A 23,320-nucleotide genomic window follows, 5' to 3' on the forward strand; every position below is an offset into this window, starting at 1 on the left:
ATTTTACTCTATTTTTTTTATTATTGATTGATCAATTGAGATACAGTGTGGAATAGGCCTTTCCGACCCCTCAAACTGCGTTGCCAAGCAACCCCCGATTTAACCCTAGCCTACTCACAGGACAATTTACAATGACCCTTCAACCTGCCAGTCAGTATGTCTTTGGACTGTGGGAGGAAACCCACACAGTCACAAGCAGAACATGCAAACGCCTGACAGACAGCAGCAGGAAATTAATTCAAGTCATTGGTTTTGCAATACAGTTAAAACACTTTGCAGATACCAGCACCTGAGCTGGAGGTTATGAATGTCAGGTTGAGTATTAGGGTGTTTTGATCTTGACTTTTTATGACTCAGCCAAGAGGCCAAAGGGAACCAGTTTGGCCATTTTCCTTTGACCTCTCTCATCTACAAACTGCTTTCGGCCACAGAACAAGTTTTTTTTGTTTCTCACACCGTTCTCTGTAAACTCTATAGAGTCTTTTGTGCATGAAAATCCCAGGAGATCAGCAGTGTCTCAAGAAATACTTAAACCACCCCATTTAGCACCAACAATCATTCCAAGGTCAAATCACATTAAATCACATTTCTTCCCCATTCCGATGTTTGGCTTGAACAACTAACTGAACCTCCAGATCATACTGTGCTATACCAATGGCTTTTGGGACCACCTGGTGAAGGAAGACATTGAACTAGGACTAGAGAATAATAATTTTAACAAAGATGAAGGTCTCACTCCAAGTAACCATAGGAACACAATTTTAAACAAGGTAGGCAGCAGAAACCTGATTGGTTGAGGACTAACCAATCAGGAGGGAGGGATGATGGGAGTTGAGTATATACCACCAGACTAGACATACTTAGGCCTCATCCCTGATGAAGGTGGCGGAGTTGGTTATTGAAATGTCATTTAACATTGACACCTGTACCCGGCTGGAAGCCCAAGAAGAGTGCATACCTCTTGACCATGTCTGTATGCTTTCATACAATGAGTTTCCGCCACATGATTGGCTGATTAGATATTCGAATTAATGATCAGGTGTACCTATAAAGTGGCCACTGATGTATTCACTGTTTGGGACTTCCTTACTTGGTCTCAGAAATCTATTGTGATGGGTAAAAAATTTCCCTCTCATACATGTACTCGAATGTTACTGGCTGAAGAAAAGTGTGCTGAGGAACTGAATCACAAAATTTAATGCAATACTTTCCTCTGGGAACTAGTTAGTACTGTAACCAAATGATGGAGTGAAAGCCTCCTGATGCTGAAATTTGTCTCAAAAGAAATGAGTTCAGGAGTCCCAGTCAAGTTTTCCATGAATCACTGTAGATTGGCAGCAACCACACAATTATTGAAGAACGACTGTGTCCCAACACTGTTTTACTGGGGTTAGGGTTAATTATACTTGGTGGAGAATGCTATAAAGGGAAATATTGCCCTTTCACCAAATTTAACTCAAGTTAAACATGTTTGCTGAAAAGACTGATAAATGCTTTATTTTTTTATGCATTCTTTGCAATAATTTCAAGATCATTCCTTTAATGCTGAGATTCCCAACCTGGGGTCCACAAACACATTGCTTAATGGAATTGGACCATGGTTGGGAATCTCTGCTTTAATGGAAGATAATTTAATTTAAATTTGTGGTTAGAATGATTTTGACAAGGCTATAGTTGTTGCGAATGCAATTGGATTTTAGTAGGAAGTTTACAGATGGAATCTAACAGCATTCATATTCACTGTAGTTATTATGGTTGAATTCTACAGAATCGTTTCCCAGATGGTTCATTTTGTTGTTTTCCAGCATCTGCAAGATATCGTAAAACAACACACACAAAATGCTGGTGGAACACAACAGGCCAGTCAGCATCTATAGGGAGAAGCACTGTCAATGTTTCGGACTGAGACCCTTCGTCAGGACTAACTGAAAGGAAAGATACTAAGAGATTTCTTACTGGAAGTAAGTTACTCTAAGGTATGGCACATGCCCTGGGCACCACTTAAAGTGGGGGCGCTACTGAGCAGCTTCCATTAAAGTCAGACAACCCATCCTCCGATAGTGAAAAAAGAATTTTCTTCAGACAGAAGCAGTGAAGCCCGTCAACAAGTACCTTGAGGAGATACAAGTTCTCCAAGACACGATAGACAATGAACACGAGACCAGTGAAACAAGAAGTGACGCAAGGCATCTGTACAACCACATGTTGAGTTACAATTTTCTGATTTTGCTAGGATTTTGGAACAAAGTACTCATTTGCATTGACCATATTCAAAAGAGGCTGCAGGATCCTAGCATGAACTTCCACAATGCTGTCCTGGATTTGAAAGCCCTCTGAGATCATTTTTATGATGAAAGGTCAGTGAGTCACTTGAAGGAGTCAGTCTCTGTCACGAATGGTATATTGAAGTTGAAAGACGTCAGAGATGAAAGAAACGAATGGCTGATGAGAACTTGAGAGACACTGGGTTAACAGCTAAGGAGGAAATGGAAAGAGTCATGAAGGGAACACTTGACCGTCTTCACAGAGAAATGCACAAAAGGTTTGCTTGTTTGCACGACACTAATGCCAAGTTTGGGTTCCTTCTCAATGTCGGGGGACTGTGTACGGCACCAACAGTAACAACCTAAATTGAGAAAATTTGGGTGAATTGTACAGCTCTGATGTTGATGGACAGCAGCTATATGAAGAAATTTTGGATTGCAGAATGTTGCTATCAAGTTAGGTCCACATGAAAATATCAATACCTAAAGAGCTTCTTGAATTTGTTGTTCAGTATGGAGATGAGAGCGTCTTCCCCAATTTTCCCATTGCCATTCAGATTATGTTAACCGTCACAGTTTCTATCGCCAGCTGTGAAAGATCATTCAGCAAGTTAAAACTAATACTTCTGTATTTGAGAGCCTCCATGGGTCAAAGCAGACTCTGTGATCTTGCTCTGCTGAGTGTAGAAACTGACTTTGATCACATCATAGACCAATTTGCATCAGTGAAAGCAAGGAAGCTCCAGTTATAATTTTCATGTAGTGCCATAATTTGTTAATTTAAAGATTAATGAGCTTGATTTGTATTTTTGAGCTGATATTATGGTAAAGTTATCTAAAAGATAGGTGTCAGATGTTTGGACCGGGGCGCAATTTCAGTGCTTGCCACACGCACTATTTTCCCTATATATACACCCCTGCTTGCTTGATCTCAGTTTGCACTGGGATTAGAACATAGACATAGAACTTTACAGTGCATTACAGGCCCTTTAGCCCACAATGTTGTACCAAACATGTAACCTATTCTAGAAACTGCCTAGAATAAGATTAGGTCTATGATGTATCCATCCTTGAGAATCTCAGACTTCACGCCACCGTGTAGCAACTGCAAATGGTAATGAATTCCTGAGGGTAGCCAAAGTTGCAAAAGATTTTCTGCAATTCCTCTCTGTTGATAAAATCAATGGTTTTAATAAGGTCAATTAAGGCTATGATACAATTCCCTACAATTTCCTTGGATTTATCCCACAGTGAATATTGTGTTAGTTATAGTTCTGAAGGACAAAATCCATTTTGTGACATTGGTAGAACATTTTGGCCATAGGTACAAGGCAATTAGGCAATCACCTTCTATACCATAGCTAACTGAAACCACTTTCCCACACACATACACTACCTCTGACTTCTGAAAATGGACACGTCTTCTTCCTTGCCAATGATGATTATTATATCTTGTTCTGCTTTTCCCAAATATTCTGTATTTTATTAACTGTCAGTTGGTGTTCTCATCCTCTTGCTGAACTGGCCTAGCACCATGTACAGATAATATACTCTAGGATAAGGCAAGGATGTTCACATCAAAGACAGAGTTTCATTTTTGAGGAGATTGTTGAACCATCTCTTACTGCAGGCGCTGATCGTCTTTCTGAACCTGGTTCATTCTCCTGTTTCTTGGCTCAGTACAGTGACAAATGTTTGGACCACACAGATGGTTTAAACAGAACTCAATAATCCACATATATCATGGATAGTTGGATAGTTGCTGGATATCTTGTCATCAGCCACCTTGTCTTTGGATAACCAGTTTTATTTAAAATGGACTTTATAGCCAAACTAGCAGAAAACATGCATTTAACTACACCAACATTAAAGGGGGTTCTGTAATATGAAGACCCACACTCATAAGTCCTGATGACATATTAATGTAGTATACAGTGCAAACTCCATAATAAGTTTCTAAATCATGATTTGTAAGCTGAAAGTGCTGGAAAAGTTCCCATACTAAATTTACTATTGAAAGTAAATTCACAAAGTGCATATATACATTACCATCTACTAGCTTGAGATTCATTTTCTTGCAGGCATTTACAGGAAGAAATTGAACATAGAACATCAGAGCATAGGCTAGGCTCTTCTGCCAATTGTGTTGTGCTGACCTTATAATTTACTCTAACATCAATCTAACCCTTCCCTCCGACATATCACTCCATTTTTCCATCATCCATAAGCTTATCTAAGTGTTTCTTAAATATCCCTAAATGTGTCTGCCTCTACCACCACCCCTGGCAGTGGTAGATAGATACAATAAAAACAAAAGAATTTATGAAAAAACCATACATAAACAAAGACTGACAAACAACCAGTGTACAAAAGATGATAAACTGCAAATAAATAAAATTTACTGAGAACATGAGTTGTATAGAATTGTTGAAGTGAGCCTGTAGGTCATAAAATCAGAGTTGTAGCGATTGAAGCTATCCACACCGGTTCAGGAGCATAATCATTGTAGAGCAATAACTATTCCTGAACTGGTAATGCAGGACCTAAGACCCCTGTTCCTCCTGCCCGCTGATAGTAGTAAGAAGAGGGTATTGTTTGAATGATGGGGATCTTTGATGGGGAGAGCTTTACCTGTGATGGACTGGCTGTATCCACCACTTTCTGTAATCTTTTCCATTCCCTGGTGATGGTGTTTCCATATCAGACAGTGATGCAACCAGTCAGGATTCTCTCCACTGTGCATCTATACAAATTTGTCAGAGTTTTTGGTGCCATGCCAAATCTGCGCAATTATGAGTAAGTTCTTCTTTGCCTTCTTTGTAATAGCACTTTTGTGCTGGTTGCAAGATAGATCCACAGATATGTTAACATAGAATTTAAAGCTACTGGCCTTCTCTACATTTGCTCCCTTAATGAGACTGGCTGATGGACCTCTAGTTTCTTCCTCCTGTAGTTGATAATCAGTGCTTTGGTTTTGTTGATGTTAATTGCAAGGTTGTTGTGGCAACACTCAGTTGGATTTTCAATCTCCCTCCCATATGTACGTGATGAAGTTTAACTATTTTCTTCTCTAAGCTTATGCTTTGGCTCTGCCCGATTCAAATTTTCAGCCTCGGCTCTATACAGTCAGTATTCATCCTTAAAACCCTTTGGAAATCTTAATGCTCTGATTATTACTAGAATGAAGCCCATTCAGAAACAGTTAAAATGCTGATAAATCCAGATGTTTTCCTCACCAAAAACACCTTTGAGGTGATTATCAATTTTATAACAGAACACAATTACATTAATGACAATGGGCTCATTAATTTGTGGTCTTAAACAAACAGGGGGAAAATTGTAAAATCTGTAATAGGTGAGGCAAGAGATGCATGTATTTTATAATATAGGTGCAATTTTGAGGACCTGTGTTCAACAGAAAATCAAATGTAAGACTGACACAAGATAGACAATTCTGAGGAAATTTCTTACATACTCTTTCAAGTTTTCTGGAAACTTGAGAAGCTGAATTTTCAATGTGTGGCTACAGGAAGTGGTGAGATCATGTGAAATTTAGCCGAAGTATAAAGAACAGACTGCAAACACAGCCGATAGTTGCCAGGAAAGGTTGCCAGGAGAGTTTGCTTTGAAAGAACTGCTAAGGCATTACAGAAAGCTAAGGGGGCATTAATTACCAAAAGATGAGTCAGTCAACTGCATTTGGGAGAGGTGAGCCATAATTAAGATATATATTACTGGATTATTGACACATTGCAAGAAAACAGTAAGGATACGCTCAGAACCTTAGAGACCAAAAGTACTGAGAAATGTAGTAGAGGGTATTATATTGTTACTGTGGCCTCTCAGCTTAACTAAGGATAAGTAAGTCACACAATGAAAAGAAAATCTGGCTTGCCATAATCTATTGAAATGCTGGTCCAGATTCTTGTACTGTTATTCTCAGTGGGGAAATTCCTTCAACATCAAGCCCTTCAGATGACTCTACATCTGTCCCTCCCCACTCCACCCCTTGTAAGATGATGTTTCCAGTCCCAGAAAGGCAGATGGTTGATTTAATTCCCAGAATTTGAGGGTCCAGGTACAAATTAACCATGCTAGTTAAAGGTTAAATTTTGTTTAAACTAGCCTTAATGTTTCCTGGTGCAATAACAAAAAAAACCCAAGAAAGATGGAGGAAAACTGTTCTTCAATATAAGAAAATGGGAAAATTTGTGAAAAATACCTTAGAGATTCTTACAATAGGCAGAACAGCTGCCAAAACAACTTATCAGTGTTTAACTTCCTAGGGAATTTAAGCAACCACTCACTGCATAGTTGAGAAAATCAATATTGATATAACTTCCGCCTCAAATGTGAACTTGAATAAGATTTTTTCCTGTCAGTTGCAAATCATATTTAATCCTCTTCTTAAGGTTGTTCTTTCTAAACTCACTGGAAATTTTCTTTTACTGTAAAATAGTTAAGATTTATTGCTTGCCCCAAAATGAGTCACATAGCCGATTTTTAAAAACATTTCCTTATTTGTTAACTATAGACTGTAAATTGCATTCCTCCAAAATATCTCTGTGGAATTAAGCCTAAGACTGCCCCCAGTATGCAACATTTTTTATTTTGGTTTATTGCTATAGATTGAGATTATACCTATATTGTAAGGTGAAAACAAATATTTTACCAACTTTAATATATTAGCTCAAAGAGGTTATCATAAGCATTCTACAAATCTTTCAAATCTGTTTAATCCTCCACTGCTGAACATTATCTTTAGAATAATTTTAACCAAATTGTATAATCTTGACTTACTGCAACTGTTCATAGACTTGTGCAGACCATTCAGCCCACAATGTTGTACTGTATTTTTAACCAACTCAAAGATCAATCTAACCCACCCCTCCCCCCACAGCTCTCCATTTTCTTTCATGTAGGTGCCTATCTAAGTTTAAGTGTTCCAAATGTATTCATCTCCAGCACCACTGCTGGCAACACACTCCATGCACCTACTACGCTGTAAAAAAAAACATCTATTGACATCCCTGCTACATTGCTCCAATCATCTTAAAATTATGTTCCCCTGTATTAGTCATTTCCGCTCTAAGAGAAGTGAAGTGTCTGGCTGTTTCCTCTAACTGTGCCTCTTATCTTGGACATCTCTATTAATTCACTTCTCATCCTCCTTCACTCAAGAGAACAGCCCCAGCTCACTCAACCTTTCCTTATAAGGCATCCTCTCTAATCCAGCCAGCATCCTAGTACATCTCCTCTGCACCCTGTCTAAAGATTCCAGTCCCTTCCTATGATGATTCCAGAGCAGAACACAATACTCCAAATGTGGTCAAACCTCAGCTTTATAGAATTGCAATGTCGCCTCTTGCACTCAGTCCCCTAATATAGGCCAACACTCTATTGCCTTCTTTATCATCCTCTCAAATTGTGCAGCACATTTGATAGATCTTTTTAGGTGGAACACAAAATCCTTCTATTCCTCCACACTGTTAAGAACTTACCATTAACCTTCTATTCTGACTCAACCTTCCAAAGGGTATCATTGTCCGGATTGAAGTCCATCTGACACTTTTCAGTTCAGCTCGGCATCCTGTCAATGACCCATTGCAACTTACAACCTTCTACACTATTGACATCTTTACTAACCATCATATCATCTGAAAACTTACTAACCCACCCTTCCATTTCCTTATCCAACTAATTCCTTAAAATCCCAAAGGACAGTGTTTCCAGTACAGATCCCTGCAGAACACTAATAGTCACTGACCTCTACTCAGAATACACTCAATCCTTTACCATCTTCTGCCTTCTGTAGGCATGCTAATTCTGAACCTATGCAGCTTTGTTTCCCTGGATCACACACTTCTACTTTCTAAATGAGCCTACCATAAGGAACCTGTCAAAAACCTTACTAAAGTCTATGTACACTGCTCTACATCACTTCCTCAAAAGTCCAAAATTTATTTATTCTCATTAATCTTTCATTGCAATAGCCTGACTTTTAAAAATTCTATCTATATCAATTTCAGATATTTACTGGATTATTAATGTATTGATCTGATAAGGTCTATTACTGTAGTGGGCAAAGCCACCACTGTTTTTAAAGCACAGTGGTCACAGAAGCATAGAGCAAGTAAATAGGGCTCTGGCCCAGTGTCCAAAACCCCCTATTTCTATCATGTTTTTTTTGACTTCTCAAGTGCCTTCAGTATCAAGCAGAGTCCACTGCCAAGAAGGCCCACCAGCACCTTTACTTCCTGAGGAAGCTGAAGAAATTTGACCTGTCCCCTAAAACCCTCACTAATTTTTATAGGTGCACCGTAGAAAGCATTCTTCCAGGGTGCATCACAACCTGGTATGGCAGTTGTCCTGTCCAAGACCGGAAGAAGCTGCAGAAGATTGTGAACATAGCCCAGCACATCACACAAACCAATCTTCCATCCTTGGACTCACTTTACACTACACGCTGTCAGAGCAGTGCTGCCAGGATAATCAAGGACACAACCCACCCAGCCAACAGACTTTTTGTCCCTCTTCTCTCCGGGAGAAGGTTCAGGAGCATGAAGATTCATATGGTCAGATTTGGGAACAGCTTCTTTCCAACTGTGGTAAGACTGCTGAATGGACCCTGACCCGGATCTGGGCCGTACCTTCCAAATATCCGGACCTGACTTGCACTACCTTACTTTCAATACTTTTAATCAAATATTGCTGTGATGATCGTACACTCTAGTATCAATTGTTTGGTGACAATAAAGTATAAAGTATCATACAGCCCTCATTGCTGGGGGGGAAAGCTCCATTCAATGCAGATTGGCACTTCCATTGTATCCTGGATAATGGACTAACTGACTGGTAGAGCTATATGCCAGACATGGCTATAAGCAACAATTGGGCCCCACATAGGACTGTATTGCTCCCTTCCTGCTTACCCTGTATACCTTGGCCTTTAGATACAACACTGAGTCATGCCATCTGCAGAGATCCTCTGATGACACAGCAATAGTCGGATAGGAGGATGAATACAGGGCCCTGGTGGAAGACTTTGTCAAATGGTGCAAGTTGGATCACCTGCAACTCAACATCAGTAAGACAAAGGAGATGGTGATGGACTTTAGGAAGACTAAGCCCGCATTGTACCCTGTTACTCTTGATGATGAGAGACATAGGAGTGTTGAAGACCTACAGGTACCTGGGGTGCACCTGGATGACAGACTTGAGTGGAGCACCAATACAGAGGCTGTGTACAAGAAAGGCCAGATTCGCCTCTACTTCCTGAGGGGACTGAGGCCCTTTGGAGCATGCAGGCCTCTCCTTCACATGTTCTACATATTCTGCACTCTATTGTTTTATCTTGTTCTACCTCAGTGATTTGATTCATATCAACAGTGTTCAAATTAAGCTTTTCACTATCTCAGTATGTGCCAATAATAAACCAATTCCAATTATCTAATGAAAACTTAGAAGTTTGATAACTAAATTAGGTTGAAATTTTAAACTATGAAAAATGGTCATTTAAAATGCCATCAATATTTATAAAATACACCATAACAGCTGTTGGTTTTCTGTTTCAAGCACTTTCTCAATCTTCGTATTTCCCAGCTGAAAGTTTCAGCATGAAGCAGCTCATACCAGCTTGCTCTGTGTATATCTACACATCCATTCACATTTGTCTATATGCAAGGCTCAGCACAGTCTCGCATGTGCATTTTGGTCCAGTCCCAAATTATATACTTTTTTAAAAAACATAATTACTTTGGCAAGTACTGGCAAACCCCAATACTTTGTCACATGGCATTTGAACAGGAGTTCTTGAAATACAGTGTGAAAAAAAAACAGCATTTCTGGGCATTTTCCTGTTTAGGTAATCTACACTAATTAGAAATTTGGACCTAGGATACAGGCAGGGATAGAGAGTTGGAGTACTGTTCTCGTCTTCTTGAAGGTGGTCTGGTATAACAAAATTCATTTTATAAGTTTACAAGTTAAAATCTCTCATAATTCAGTCATCCAGCCATAATTTTTTAAAAAAATTATAGCTGTGTAGATTGTGATTGATGTTTGACTAGTTATCAAATGTCATCATCTTCAAAAACTACATTCAATTTGATTGCCATTACAGCACAGTCCAGAGAACTACTGACGAGCAGAAAGAGATGATCTAACATCAGAGCAACTGTAGCATCAACAATCTTAAATGGGTACAAAAGATTATACTATTGCAAAGAAAATAAAATGGAGTTATCCCCAGACCCTTCACAAAACCAATGGAATTAAAACAATTAGGCTACACCAACATTGGTGCATTCATCCTACACCATGTGTTTTGTGTATAACAATCTGGAGGATCAAGAAACACACACAAAATGCTGGTGGAACACAGCAGGCCAGGCAGCATCTATGAGGAGAAGCACTGTCGGCGTTTCGGGCCCAGACCCTTCATCAGGAGGATCAAGATCTGCTTTGATATAGAAAACCTAAGAGGTGATGAGAGCTCAAGCACCGGAAATGAGCACCCTGAAGGGCTTCATTTCCAATGTTTGCGTCTCATTACCTCTCAATCTCCAGACTGCCAATTAACAATTTATCCCTAGCATAAGGCAAGTGCATGATTTTGAAGTATGTTTGGTAATCAGATATTTAACAATTCTGTTAATGTTCAGTTATAAGAAACTAAAAGCACATAAAGAAACATGTCCTTCTAATCACGATTGGCTAATCCTATTCCATGGATCCCAAGAGGGAATTTTTAGAATACCCAAGAGATGTCTTTTTAGGCCAAGCAGCATCTATAAGGAGAATCAGGTCCTGACGAAGGGTCTTGGCCCAAAACGTCGACAGTGCTTCTCCTTGTAGATGCTGCCTGGCCTGCTGTGTTCCACCAGCATTTTGTGTGTGTTGTTTGAATTTCCAGCATCTGCAGATTTCCTCCCGAGATGTCTTTTTAGATCAGCTTGCGGGTGAGCCTACTAGGGTCGGCCATTATGGATGAGTGTTGTGTAATGAAAGATTTTATTAGGGAGCTTAAGGTAAAGGAATCTTTGGGGGCGGGGGACAGAATGATAGAATTCACCCTGCAGTTTGAGAGGGAGAAGATAAAGTCAGATGTAGCAGTATTACAGTGGAGAAAAAAACGGAATTACAGAGGCATGAGAGAGGACTTGGTCAAAGTTGATTGGAAGAGAACACTAGCAGGGATGACAGCAAAATAGCAAAGGCTGGAGTTTCTGTGGGTAATTTGAATGGCGCAGGATAGATACATCACAAAATTGAAGTAGTATTTTAAAGGGAGGATGAGGCAACTATGGGTGATTAGGGAAGTCAAAGACAGCATAAAAGCAAGAGAGATAGCGCTAAATAACCACAAGGAGAAAAATGAAATATGAAGGCAAGATATCTAAAAATATAAAAGATACAAGAAATTTTTAAATACATAAGTAAATAGTACAAAGAGAGGTGGGAGTAGATACAGGACTGACCACTGGAAAATGATGTTGGAGAATTAGTAATTGGGGACCAAAAAAATGATGAAAGAGCTTAAGTATTTTGTGACAACCTTCATGGTGGAAGACATTAGCAGTATGCCAGAAGTTCAAATGTCAGTGGGCAGAAGGGAGTATCGTTGCTATTACTAAGGAGAGGGTGCTTGGGAAGCAACAAGGTCTGAAGGTAGATGTGTCACATGGACTATAAGACCAGAAGAGACCATAAGATATTGGAGCAGAAATAGGCCACTTAGCCCATCGAGTCTTCTCCACTATTACATCATGGTTGGCCTATTTACCCTCTCAGCTCCAATCCCCTGCCATTTCCTTGTATCACTTCACGCCCTGACTAATCAAGAATCTATCAACCTTTTCCTTAAATAAACCCGATGACTTGGCCTCCACAGATGCCTGTCGTGAAAAAAATTCTACAGATTCACCACTCTCTGGCTAAAGGGGAATTCTCATTAAAGCCTATTGAATATTGAAAGGTCTCAACAGGGTGGTTGTGGAGAGGATGACTCCTATAGCAGGCGAGTCCAAGACTAAAGAGCACAGCTTCAATAGAGGGGTGCCCATTTAGAACAGGAAATTCTTCAGCCAAGAGGTTGTGAATCTGTAGAATTCATTTGCACAGATGACTGTGGAGGCCAAGTCATTAAAGCAGAGGTTGATGGTTTCTTGGTTGAGAGAGAGAGACACACACACACACATACACACAGATTCTATGTGTTGCTGTGGAACGTATCTAGTCCCCTACCTCAGTATGCGTTGCGTTCGATATTAGAACAAGGTATCAAACACACTGCAGCTGATGTCAGCTTGCTAATTTTTTTTGCACTTCACTGCCCATGCATGGAAATTAAGAGTTTCAGTAACCTGCAAGTAAGATCCACAAACTAGAAGGTTCACTCTGGCCGGTTTTTGATTGTAATATTGCAATGGATGCATTGGTTGTCAATGTTCAAAGCTCAGTTTACGGAATGGTGGCTGCAGGTTGGAGATGGCAAATGGAAACTAATTAGAGAAGGGAGAGGACAAACCAATTAGACTAACTTGAACAGTGTGTAAAAGGATAGATTACTATAAATGACTGAATATATTTGAACAATGAACAAAGAAAATAATTCACAGAGTACAGGGAGAAAACAGGAAAATGGAAATGAGATGGAGGGTCAGCCAGACTCCCACTGAATGGTGGATTAAGATCTAAGTGCCAAATGGGTTTTACTGATGTTTCCATCTGAGTGTAAACTGATTTGTACTTCTCACATTAAAATAAAAAGTTATTAATACTTTGAGTAACTTGGGCTGCTGGTTTCCCTTGATTCTTAGAACTCCTCAGAACAAAAACATTTATTGTTCAACATTCTACTCTTGTCACCAGATATGACAGGGCTAACAAGTATTTGACTCTACCCCATCCAAAAGACAACAAATTCATATCTGAAAGCTAAGGTTTATACCCAAGATAATTTAGAATCATCTACAAGAAAAGCTATGCTCATTTCAACACCAGCCAGGTCTCAGAGTACAACTTCTGCAGATTTAAGACTGCATAGTCTGGATACCAGACTGTGACTGGGATCACTTTGGTTCGTCTATAAAGAGGATTCTATTCTGGATGTTTGTCTACCAGAAAACATCCACTGCAAGAGGGTGAGCCATCAGCCACACTGACTAAAACTTTGGCAATAGCCCAGCACACACACAGCAGAATTACCACAGTGAAGCTTTTCCCAATACAAAATGACCAGGATACACCTGTATACCATTCTCACAAACCCTGAGCAGGTTGCTAAATCACAATACATATAAAGGCTTCATGCCAACTACTCCCACATCACTTGTCAACTCCTGCAAACATGACTCCTCTAAACCAAAACAACCTTACCTGGAACAATCTGGACTTTGTATATTTCTCACTACAGAAGGCAGTAAGTCAATACACCCCTACTTCAGTTTTAAATGCAAATTTGTTATCAAGAGTAACTGTACATATTTGATACATAAACTTTAAGAAAACAATTGAGCATTACTTGATGCTCTGATAGATTACAAAGCTCAATAAAATGCAGGCAGCACAAATGTAAAGAAAGTAATTTTGGACTTTATTACATATTGAAGTACAAGTTCAATTTTGATTATGTTGGCAAGATTCTCAAACATTGAATAAAATTAATCTAACAAAAAACATTTTTGCAAGTTATTTTCAAATTTTGCCCAAAAAATCCTAGACCTCACAAGACAAGTAGTTTTAAATATTAAAGACTTATTCTTCAAATTATTAGTTAAGGTTGGTTGCCAGTTTGGAAGGGCTATTTGTTGACAATGTTTCAAACATTTGTCCATAGATCATGACAAATCATGTCACACGTTTTCTGGCTCACTTGCTTCAATGTGGAATACTTCATTAAGGCACAGTTTCACTTGTAGGAGATGGAAACAACAATGACAGGCAGAAGCACAAATGTCAAATTCTGTGCACCTCAGCAATTCCATAGCTCCTTCATCAGGACCATGGAGCAGCATCTGAAGTTAAGACAGAAATTAATGGCCCTGACCAGTCAAACAAACACAACATTTTACAGAATATTAAACTATCAAAACTTCCAGACCTATTAATTCAATATATTAATTTGATTTGATCTTATAAATGATCTAAAGATCACAATTACCAAAAGGTTTAAACAACAGAAGAAAAAAAGAATTTGACTTGAAAGGATATGGGGAGATTACACAAGAAGGGTGTTTTTTTCTTCTTCCCCCCCCCCATTATTTTGTCAGCTAAACATTTTACAAATTTGCTTGGCAATGAGCTTCAGGAATAACCGTTTGGCAATGATTATTTTCAGGATTGTGCACAGCACTGCATGGTTTTCATGTATTCCTAAAAGGTTAAGGAGTGACATTCATCCAATGACCATGTCCACCACTGCAATATAATCAGAAAGACCTTGGTGGTTTCATTACTAGAAGATTTTCATTACTGCAGATTTTCTTAACAGGAAGCAAGGGCAATAATCCACCTCTAAATGCAAGTTTATTACCAAACAACAGCAACCTTTTGGTTGAAAAGGCCAGCTTTGAACTGAAGCAAGAAAGAAGCTGCATCAGATTGCTTGCTTCACCTCCTACCCCTAGAAATAATCACTTTGCAGTTAAATTCAGGTCAAAAAGATCCTTTATTTCAAATCAGAAACAAGGATGCAATCTATCTGACAGCAAACCAAGTCAAAGGCAACATCTCTGAAATTTGACTCCTGCTATTCATCAGCCTTGGGGCAATGAAAACGGAGCATCTTAAAACATTATTTGTATCCATAAAGTTTATGGACAATTACAATCATCGCGCTAAATTAAATCAGACACCCGTTGTCATGGTAGAGGTGCTTTTTATACAAAAAGGGTGGGGTGGGAATGTAAAGGAACAATCAATGATATTTGGTTTGTTTTTAAAGCAAGTTAAAATTATTCCTTCAACCGGTGTCTGGGAGATCAGTATCACTTAAGCTGCAAATCACTTTCTCTACATTAATTGTACTTCTATATCCTAGTCACCAAGTGCTACCTAGTGTCATTATCCAAATCATATCCAGTCTTCCGAAGATATTGTTTTCAGCTATAAAAAGAGACAAGTGGCTCTCGGCCTCTGATTCGGTTTCCCTTTCCTTTAAAAGAAAACTCAATACTAAACTCGGTGCCAATTGACAACTTATTTGTGGACATTAGAGTGTAAAAATAAACTTCAAAAATATACAATTCTTACTTTTTTTAAAAAAAAGTACCTTTACTCGGTTTATCCTCACTCAAAACATAAAAGCTGAAGAACTCTCACCATTCACACCAAGCTGATTCTAAACCATTCGTTCCCAACTCTACATTTCTAACGTACAGGAAAGTCTGGAATCAAGTTATTCGGTGAGAAGATTACGCGTTTAGGTTTATTAAGTATTTCTTGGCACAGATGAGGGTTCGGTTGTGGACTGTGTTCCACATCGTCAGCAAGCCCTTGGGACTGAGTTTATGGATGACCACCAGGTTCTTGTAGAAGCAGGGATCACTGTTCATGGGGCTCACCCGACGCTTGACGACCCCAAACGTCCTGAAGGCGTAATGCAACTGTGGCTCGACGCCTACCTTCTGCAGGCACATGCCCAGGTACACGTCGTCGATGGGGTAGAGCTCGATGCTCTCCGAGGCGGCCGCCAGGTGCCTGGCCAGTGGGCCCGCCATGAGGAATCCGCCGCCGCCCGCGTACGGCGGATAGGGCTTATCATGCAATTGCTTGGGGATGAAATACTTGCTCTGAACGTTCCTGATGGGCTGTGCCCTGAAAATGATGTCGCCCACGAACAGGGTGTCGCGCCGGGGGCTATCGGTCTGCGAGTCCAGGAACTCCATCAGGTTCTCGGTGTGGACGAAGACGTCGTCGTCACCCTTGAAGACGAAGTGGGTGCGGCGGCAGTAGATGTCGAACCACTTGAGGAAATTGACCTCCTTGAGGGTCAGGTTGAAGAAAGTGTCCATGAAGTCCCACTGCAGGATGTCGCCGTACAAAAGGTCCTCGTATTCCAGAAGCTTCTGCAGGTTGCGCTGATCCTTGCCGTCGCTTGGTGTGCCGAGCAGGAAAAGAGTCCTGATGCTGCGACCCCCGATGCTGCGTTCCCGGCCCCACGTTTCCCTGACGGCAGCCCGCCGGTCGTGCTGCTCGATCACCGACTTGACGACGATGAGGAGGTCGGTGGGCTCCGCGCACTTCTCGGGATGGTTGAGCAGCATGGGGAAGTAGCGGCAGTGGCGGTACAGCACGTACTCCTGGAACTTGGCGTCCATCGCCGAGAACCAGCTCAAGCCGCGCACCGACTCATTCTGGCTGCAGTTGGTCACCGTCACGGTCCAGGTTCGGGGAGCGGCGGCAGTGGCCGGGCTGCCGGACACAGTCGCCCCCGCCCCCGCCCCCGCCTCCACCTCCCCGCCTCCGTCAATGCTGCCATTAGTCCGTGCCGGGCCGCTCTCGGTACCGTGCCAGGCCGGGATCAACCTGGCGTCCGCCGGCACTCGCAGCCCCAGCCCCAGCCCGTCGCCCGACTTCAGCTTCTGGATGAAGGCTACGGTGGCGAAGAGCAGCGACAGGCTCAGCAGAGTCTTCAGCAGCTTCCTCTTGGGGAACATGTATTCCATGACCAGCGAATAACGTCCCTCCGGTCCCGGCTGCGACCACCCGTGGCGACGGGGCTTCTCTACAACGGTCCAGGCACCGAGAGGTACAACTGTTGCTGTTGTGAGCCCAGCCCCGAGGCACACGGGCAGCTGAAACGGGGGCACATGGCCCTTGCCGCGGCGACAAGACCGGGAGGTAGGCTGTTAACTCAGGAGACGGACCCTCTGTGCCGGGGCAACAGGAGCTGCTCACTCGGGGATGTCGGCAATCAGACTGAAGTGAGTGCCAGAATAGGAGGAGAGAGAACTCCTCGCAGCCTGACTGGGAGATTCCGTGCCTGCAGTTTCTATTAACCCCTTCTTTAGCAGTTCGATCTCACTTTCCTCCTCCCACCTTCGAGTGCAAGCGTTGCGAGCAGCCTCAATGGGAATGTACTCATTGAAGCAGCAGTTAGTCGAGCCTTCTTTAAACAGGGGCAGCTGCATCTATTGGGATTTATCGCCCCACCCTTCCCTCCTGAACGTCGCATTTATGTGATGTGTAAATCTTTTCCTGTGGACCTGTAAGGGGCTTATATACGCAGTTGCCTCCCAACAACCCATTAAAACCAGTTACAAAAAAGTCGCAGAACTAGATCACAGGATAACAATCAAATGGTTCAATGAGCAACCGATATCCAGCTACAGTTCAACAAAACTCCTGCCTTCTACTGAACTCCCTCATCAAGGACCTGGACCCACTACAATTTGCCTAAAGCCACAATAGGTCGACGCCAGACGCAATCTCACTGGCTCTTCACACAGCCTTAGACCACCTGGACAATACGAGCAGCTATGTCAGAATCCCGTTCATCGATTTTAGCTTAGTTTTTAACACTATCATTCCCACAATCCTGATTGAGAGGTTACAGAACCTGGGTCTCTGTAGCTCCCTCTTCAATTGGACCCTCGAGTTCCTAACCGGAAGACCACTATCTGTGCGGATGGGTGATAATATCTCCTCCTCGCTGATGATCAACACTGGTGCTTAGCCCACTACTCTATCTCTCTATACCCTATACCCTATCTCTCTATATTTGAGCTGGGCATAGCTCAAATACCATCTATAAATTTGCTGATGACACAACCATTGTTGGTAGAATCTCAGGTGGGGGGGGGGGAGAGAGAGAGAGAGAGAGAGAGAGAGAGAGAAAAAAGAAAAAACTGCCAATAGTGGAGTGGTGTCCAGCAAGAACCTAACACTTAACATCAGTAAGATGGAAGAGCTGGTTGTGGACTTCAGGAAGATGAAGGAACACATATCAATTCTTATCAGAAGTGGACAGAGTGAGCAATTTTAAGTTCCTGGGTGTCAAGATCTCTAAGGATCTAACCTGGTCTCAACATAGCAATGCAGCTATAAAGAAGACAAGGCAGTGTCTTTGAAGAGATTTGGTATGTCAACAAATACACTCAAAAACTTGTATAGTTGTACTGTGGAGAAGATTCTGACAGGCTGCATCACTGTCTGGTATGGCAGGGGTGGCTATGGCACAGGACCGAAAGAAGCTGCAGAGAGTCATAAATTTAGTCGGCTCCCCAAGTACTAGCCCACAAAGTACCCAGGACATCTGCAAGGAGCGGTGTGTCAGAAAGGCAGCATCCATTATTAAGGACCTCCAGAAACCTCCAGTTTCTCGCTGTTACCATCAGGTAGGAGGTACAGAAGCCTGAAGCCACACACTCAGCTTCTTCCTCTCTGCCATTTGATTCTTCAATGGATATTAATCCCGTGAACAGTACCTCACTTTTTAATAAATATTATTTCTAATTTTGCACAATTTTTAATGTATTCAATATACATATACTCTAAATGATTTAGTTATTTATTACTTTTTTCTTCTATATTATGGATTGCGTTGAACTGCTGCTGCTAAGTTAACAAATTTCCCGTCACGTGCCAGTGATAATAAACCAGATTCTGAAATAATTCACAAGTAGCAGATGACTATGTATAATTCAACAAACATTAAATCATAAATAGAAAATAAAATCATATTCAAATTGAATAAAACCCCGGTTCAGGTGGGTTCACAGTGCATTTTTAAAGAATTTATGAAAGCTGTACCAGACTTTTGCTAAAGAAAGTAATTAATTCAATAAAATTATCTAGGAGCCAACATATTAAAATTTATATAGATTACTAGTCAGATTATCCACAAGCTTGCCTTTGTCATGACGAAAGTCCAGGATTGATTTTAGCATGAGTAACAATTGATTTGATAAGATTTATTTGTGCAACATAGTACTGATTAATGTAAGGGTATGTGTGCCTAGCCCACTAAGTACACACTACTCTTGGGCGATTTACCAGTCTCTTCTGCTGATATCTGATGACTGAAGATGATGGTGAGGGCGGGGGATACTAGACTGGGAATCTGACCCCCATCTGACCAGTTTGGTGACCTCAAAAACTCATTCATGGGAGTTTCTTAGTAACTGCTGTTCGGGAGGATAGGTTTAACAATGCGTTAAGTGCATGACCAGCAGAGGTATGAATAGTACAAGGGAATACAAGGAAGTTATTGATTCTTTTAAGAATAAGGAAGCTTAACATTAAATTATAAAGGAAGGTAATCATTGCTGACACGTGAAAATCTGCAGATGATGGATATCCAAAACAACACATACAGAATGCTGGAGGAATGCAGCAGGCCAGGTAGCATCTAGGAAAAGAGTAAAGAGAAAAGAAAACAGTCGACATTTCGGGCTGAAACCCCACTTCATTATTGTAGAACGTTTTACTGCATCATCAATAAAAGGGCCATAAGGAATCATTTAGCCAACAGACAATAAAGTTGACATTGTAGATGACGACTGAAATTCCGTGGGCTAAGTGATTAAAATAGGATTGAAATTGTAAAGTTGTCACTAGTTAGCTAACGCACCGTAGAGCAAATACAACGAGCCAAAGGGCATTTCTGTGCTGTATGTCACTGCAACTCGACACAAATGCAGCTAGGAATAAATTGTGAAGAGCACAAGTTTCTAAAGATATAAATGTGTTCTGGGCAAAATCTGGCAGAGTATAATTTGGAAAAGTATAAAGTTGTAGAATCTATAGATTCTATTTGTGAACTGAGGAGTGCAAGTGTTACCTCTTCTGGATTAGCCTTCCATGAGAGACTGTCAAACGCCTTGCTAAAATCCATGTAGACAACATCAATCTCTCTCATCACCTTGTCAAAAAACTTAATCAAGTTGGTAAGGCCCAACCTGACACATACAAAGCCATACTGGCTTTTCCTAATTAGGTCATGTATCCTATCCCTAAGAATTTTCTCCACAAATTTCTCTACAACTGACATGAGACTCGCCAGTCTCTGTCTCTGGATTTTCCGTTATCCCCTTCTTAAATAGAGGTATAATATTAGTCACTCGCCAGTCCTCCTGGACCTCGCCTGTGGCTAGAGAGGACATGAAGATACATGACATGCCAGCAATCTCATCTCTTGCATCCTTCAGTAACCTGGAGAAAATCCCATCAGGTCCTGAGGATTCATCCACCTTAATACACATTAAGAGGCTCAACACTTCCTCCTCCTTGACGTCTAAATGTCCTACATATTTATATACTCTACACTGTTCTCCTGATCCTCCATATCCTTTTCCTTGGTAAATACTAAAGGAAAATACTCTTAAGTACCTCACTCACATTCTCCGCATTAAAGCAAATGTTCCCCTTTATTCTTGAGTGGTCACACTCTTGCCCAAGGAATCCTCTTGCTCTTGATGCCCATCTCTATAGTATGCCTTGGGATTCACCTTGATGCTACTTGCTGAAGACTTTTCATGGCCCCTTGACTTTCCTAATTCATTAGTTCTTTTCTGGCTTCTTTATACTCCTCATGTGCTTCATGTGATACCAACTTCTGAAGTTTTACTTATTTTTCCTTTTTCTTCATCATCTCTCTAGACATCCAAGGTTCTCTTATCTTTCCATCTCTGTCATTCCTTCTAACAGGAATATATCTTTCCTGTACTTTGTGCAATTGATCTTTAAACATCCTCTACATGTCTGATGCGGACTTGCCAGAAAAAAGGTGTTCCAAATCAACTGGTCTTAGTTCCTGCCTAATGCCCTCATATGTAATTTGGCCTATTCCAATTTAAAACTCTCCCACAAACACCATTCCTTTCCTTATCTATAGCTATTCTGAAAGTTAAGGAGTTGTAGTCACTGTTCCCTTAACTGTTCACCCACAGAAAGATCGGTCACCTGGCCAGGCTTATTACCCAACACTAGATCCAGTACGGCCACTCTTCATATTGATTGGATTATCCACATATGATTTAAGAAACCTTCCTCTACAGATTTAACAATTCTGCTCCTTCTGAATCCCTTGCACTAAGAAGGTCCCAGTTTCTATTAGAGAAGTTGAAATCCCAGTGACAACAACCATATTATTTTTACACGTTTCCTTAATCTGATTACACACCTGTTCCTCAATGTCCCAGTGTCTACTAGGGCATCTGTAGGACAATCCCATCAGTGTGATTGCACCCTTCCTATTCCTGAGTTCTACCCAAACGGACTCGGTATCCGACTTCTCCATTAGTCTCCCCTAAATGCAGCTGCAAAATTGTTCCCAATTAGTAGTGCAATTTACCCCCCCCCCGACTTTACCTTTTGTTTGTGGATACTCAGGAAGTTTGTCAGTGGGATGTCGGTCAGTTGGAGATTTGATTGGAGAAATGGCAGGTGGAGTTTAGTCTGGACAAGTGTGAGGTGCACATTTAAGGAAGTCAAATGCAAAAGGAAAGTATACAACAAATGGAAAGCCCCTTAGGAGCATTGATATACAGAGGTCTCTTGGTGTCATGAGCCCTGAAGGCCTGTGGCTAGCTGTAGATCATTGAGCTTTTAGGTTTCTTAAGACCCTGTATTTACTAATCTTTATCTTAACTACAACTATATCAAGACCCTGCTGCCCCCCTCACTGGACCCCCTGCAGTTTGCATACCGGCCCAACCGCTCAACAGATGACGCCATTGCCATCACCCTCCACCTGGCCCTAACCCACCTGGACAAAAAAGACACATACGTTCGAATGCTGTTTATAGACTTCAGTTCAGCATTCAACGCAATCATCCCTCAGAAACTGATTGGAAAGCTGAGCCTACTGGGCCTGAACACCTCCCTCTGACTGGGAGACCTCAGTCAGTCCGGATCGGGAACAGCATCTTCAACACCATCACACTGAGCACGGGGGCTCCCCAGGGTTGCATGCTCAGTCTACTGCTGTTCACTCTGCTGACCCACGATTGTGCTGCAACACACAGCTCGAACCATATCATCAAGTTCGCCGATGACATGACCGTGGTGGGTCTCATCAGCAAGAATGATGAGTCAGCCTACAGAGAGGAGGTGCAGCGGCTAACGGACTGGTGTAGAGCCAACAACCTGTCTCTTAATGTGAACAAAACAAAAGAGATGGTTGTTGACATCAGGAGGGCACGGAGTGACCACTTCCCGCTGAACATCGACGGCTCCTCAGTAGAGATTGTAAACAGCACCAAATTTCTTGGTGTTCACCTGACAGAGAATCTCACCTGGTCCCTCAACACCAGCTCCATAGCAAAGAAAGCCCAGCAGCATCTCTACTTTTTGCAAAGTCTGAGGAAAGTCCATCTCCCACCCCCCCCCCATCCTCATCACATTCTACAGGGGTTGTATTGAGAGCATCCTGAGCAGCTGCATCACTGCCTGGTTCAGAAATTGCACCATCTCGGATCGCAAGATGCTGCAGCGGATAGTGAGGTCAGCTGAGAAGATCATCGGGGTCTCTCTTCCCACCATCACGGATATTTACACTACACGCTGCATCCGCAGAGGAAATAGCATTATGAAGGACCCCATGCACCCCTCATATTATCTCTTCTCCCTCCTGCCATCTGAGAAAAGGCTCCGTAGCATTCGGGCTCTCACAACCAGACTATGTAACAGTTTCTTCCCCCAAGCTATCAGACTCATCAATACCTGAATCCTGGACTGACACCTTGCTCTACTGTCCTGTTTATTATTTATTGTAATGCCTGCACTGTTTCTGTGCACTTTATGCAGTCCAGTGTAGGTCTGTAGTCTAGTGTAGCTTTCTCTGTGTTTTTCTATTACATAGTTCAGTCTAGTTTTTTGTACTGTGTCATGTAACACCATGGTCCTGAAAAACGTTGTCTCATTATTACTATTGTTATGAATGTACCACAGCTCTGAGGGGCCGAAGGGTGCGGGGTAGCCCCCTCCTTTGTGAGAATCACAAGATCACTATTGATTTGGGTCAGGAGACCCAGGAAATGAGAGAGAGAGAGACGTGCGGAATGTCTTGTTCCCCCCCCGGTGATATAAAGCTACAGGAAACGGCCATTGTC

At 41.6% G+C, this 23,320-nt stretch overlaps 1 protein-coding gene across 1 annotated transcript; it reads right to left on the reverse strand.

The window, feature by feature from the left end:
- Positions 1-11,764: 11,764 nt before the first annotated feature.
- On the reverse strand, positions 11,765-17,071 carry b3gnt7l (UDP-GlcNAc:betaGal beta-1,3-N-acetylglucosaminyltransferase 7, like). Its single transcript, XM_059951763.1, has one exon. The coding sequence runs from the start codon at positions 16,931-16,933 to the stop codon at positions 15,680-15,682; it is 1,254 nt and encodes a 417-aa protein (XP_059807746.1). The 5' UTR covers positions 16,934-17,071; the 3' UTR covers positions 11,765-15,679.
- Positions 17,072-23,320: the final 6,249 nt, after the last annotated feature.

This window comes from Hypanus sabinus, chromosome 27 (genome assembly GCF_030144855.1).
Source record: "Hypanus sabinus isolate sHypSab1 chromosome 27, sHypSab1.hap1, whole genome shotgun sequence".
Taxonomy (NCBI): Eukaryota; Metazoa; Chordata; class Chondrichthyes; order Myliobatiformes; family Dasyatidae; genus Hypanus; species Hypanus sabinus.